Source organism: Antrostomus carolinensis, unplaced genomic scaffold (genome assembly GCF_000700745.2).
Source record: "Antrostomus carolinensis isolate BGI_N321 unplaced genomic scaffold, ASM70074v2 scaffold35248, whole genome shotgun sequence".
NCBI classification, from domain to species: Eukaryota; Metazoa; Chordata; class Aves; order Caprimulgiformes; family Caprimulgidae; genus Antrostomus; species Antrostomus carolinensis.
The window spans coordinates 1-1,022 of NW_010331496.1; the positions used below are offsets into that span (position 1 = coordinate 1).

The 1,022-nt window shown below is 58.8% G+C and overlaps 1 protein-coding gene across 1 annotated transcript in view; it reads right to left on the minus strand.

Annotated features, from left to right (window-relative positions):
• Positions 1-117: 117 nt before the first annotated feature.
• Positions 118-1,022, minus strand: part of LOC104529055 (transcription factor E2F1) — a gene marked incomplete at its 5' end in the record, with an annotated part of 1,477 nt that continues 572 nt past the window's right edge. Inside the window, 2 exons of the mRNA XM_010173237.1 lie at positions 118-377; positions 637-841. Coding sequence (XP_010171539.1) covers positions 118-377; positions 637-841 — 465 coding nt within the window. The remainder of the gene's footprint in view (positions 378-636; positions 842-1,022) is intronic.

Below are 1,022 nucleotides of genomic sequence, written 5' to 3' on the forward strand. Positions count from 1 at the left end.
AAACGCTGTCCCCAGGGGACAATAATAAATTAATCAAATCTATACACAGGACTGCTTAAAGCTCTGTAACGGGCACCTGGGGGGGAAGCAGTTCTGCCCTGGGCAGCTCCCCCATGATCAGGACCCTGCGAGGGGTCCCCTGAGATAGTCCCCAAAGTCACAGTCAAAGAGCTCGCTGATGCCCTCGCCCTCCTCCAGGCCAAAGTGGTAATCCTGCGCCTGAGGAGGCGACAGGTTGATGAATTCATCTGCCAAGAAACCCGAGAAATCCTCCCTGCTCTGGTCCAGGAGGGTGTCCATAGGGGCCAGCGGTGACAGGGTCACCTCCTCTGCTGGGCACTTGCCAGGCAGTGCGCTCGTCCCTGGCAGCAGTGTCTCTGTGGGGATAGGAAGCAGCCGTAAATCCCATCATACTTGCCAAAAAAACCCCAAATAGCAGTTTTTGGCTATGCAGGAGAACCTGCCTTCCCCCCTCCCTACCTCGCTGCGGTGCCCAAGCATCACCCAGCTCCTTGCTTGTGCTGACAGCAGAGGGGCTCACAGCTGCAAACACAGCAAGAGCCCCCGGCCAGAGCCACCGTGCCATCATGCCAATTTGTCCCCAGTTCCCCGCTGTCCCCAGCCCTGGCTGCCCACCTTGCTCTCCAGGCAGCAGCGGCATGTTCATGTCCTGGGCAGGATGCAGGAGTGGGGAGACTCTGGGCTGTGAGTGGCCAGGGGACGACTCCTCTGCAGGGGCTTTGAAAGGGCTCTTGACAGGGCTACAGACCCCTGAGCTGTCCTCAGGACAGAGGAAGACATCGATGGGGCCCTGAGTGCTTCTCACAGAGACCTGGAAAGCCTGGGGAAAGGGGAGAGAAGACACAGAGGGTTGGGTTTAGAACAGACCTTAAAGCTCATCCAGTCCCAACCCCCCTGCCAGCAGCAGGGACACCTTCCACTAGACCAGGCTGCTCAAAGCCTCATCCAGCCCGGCCTTCAACACTTCCAGGGAGGAGCAGCCACAGCTTCTCTGGCCAACC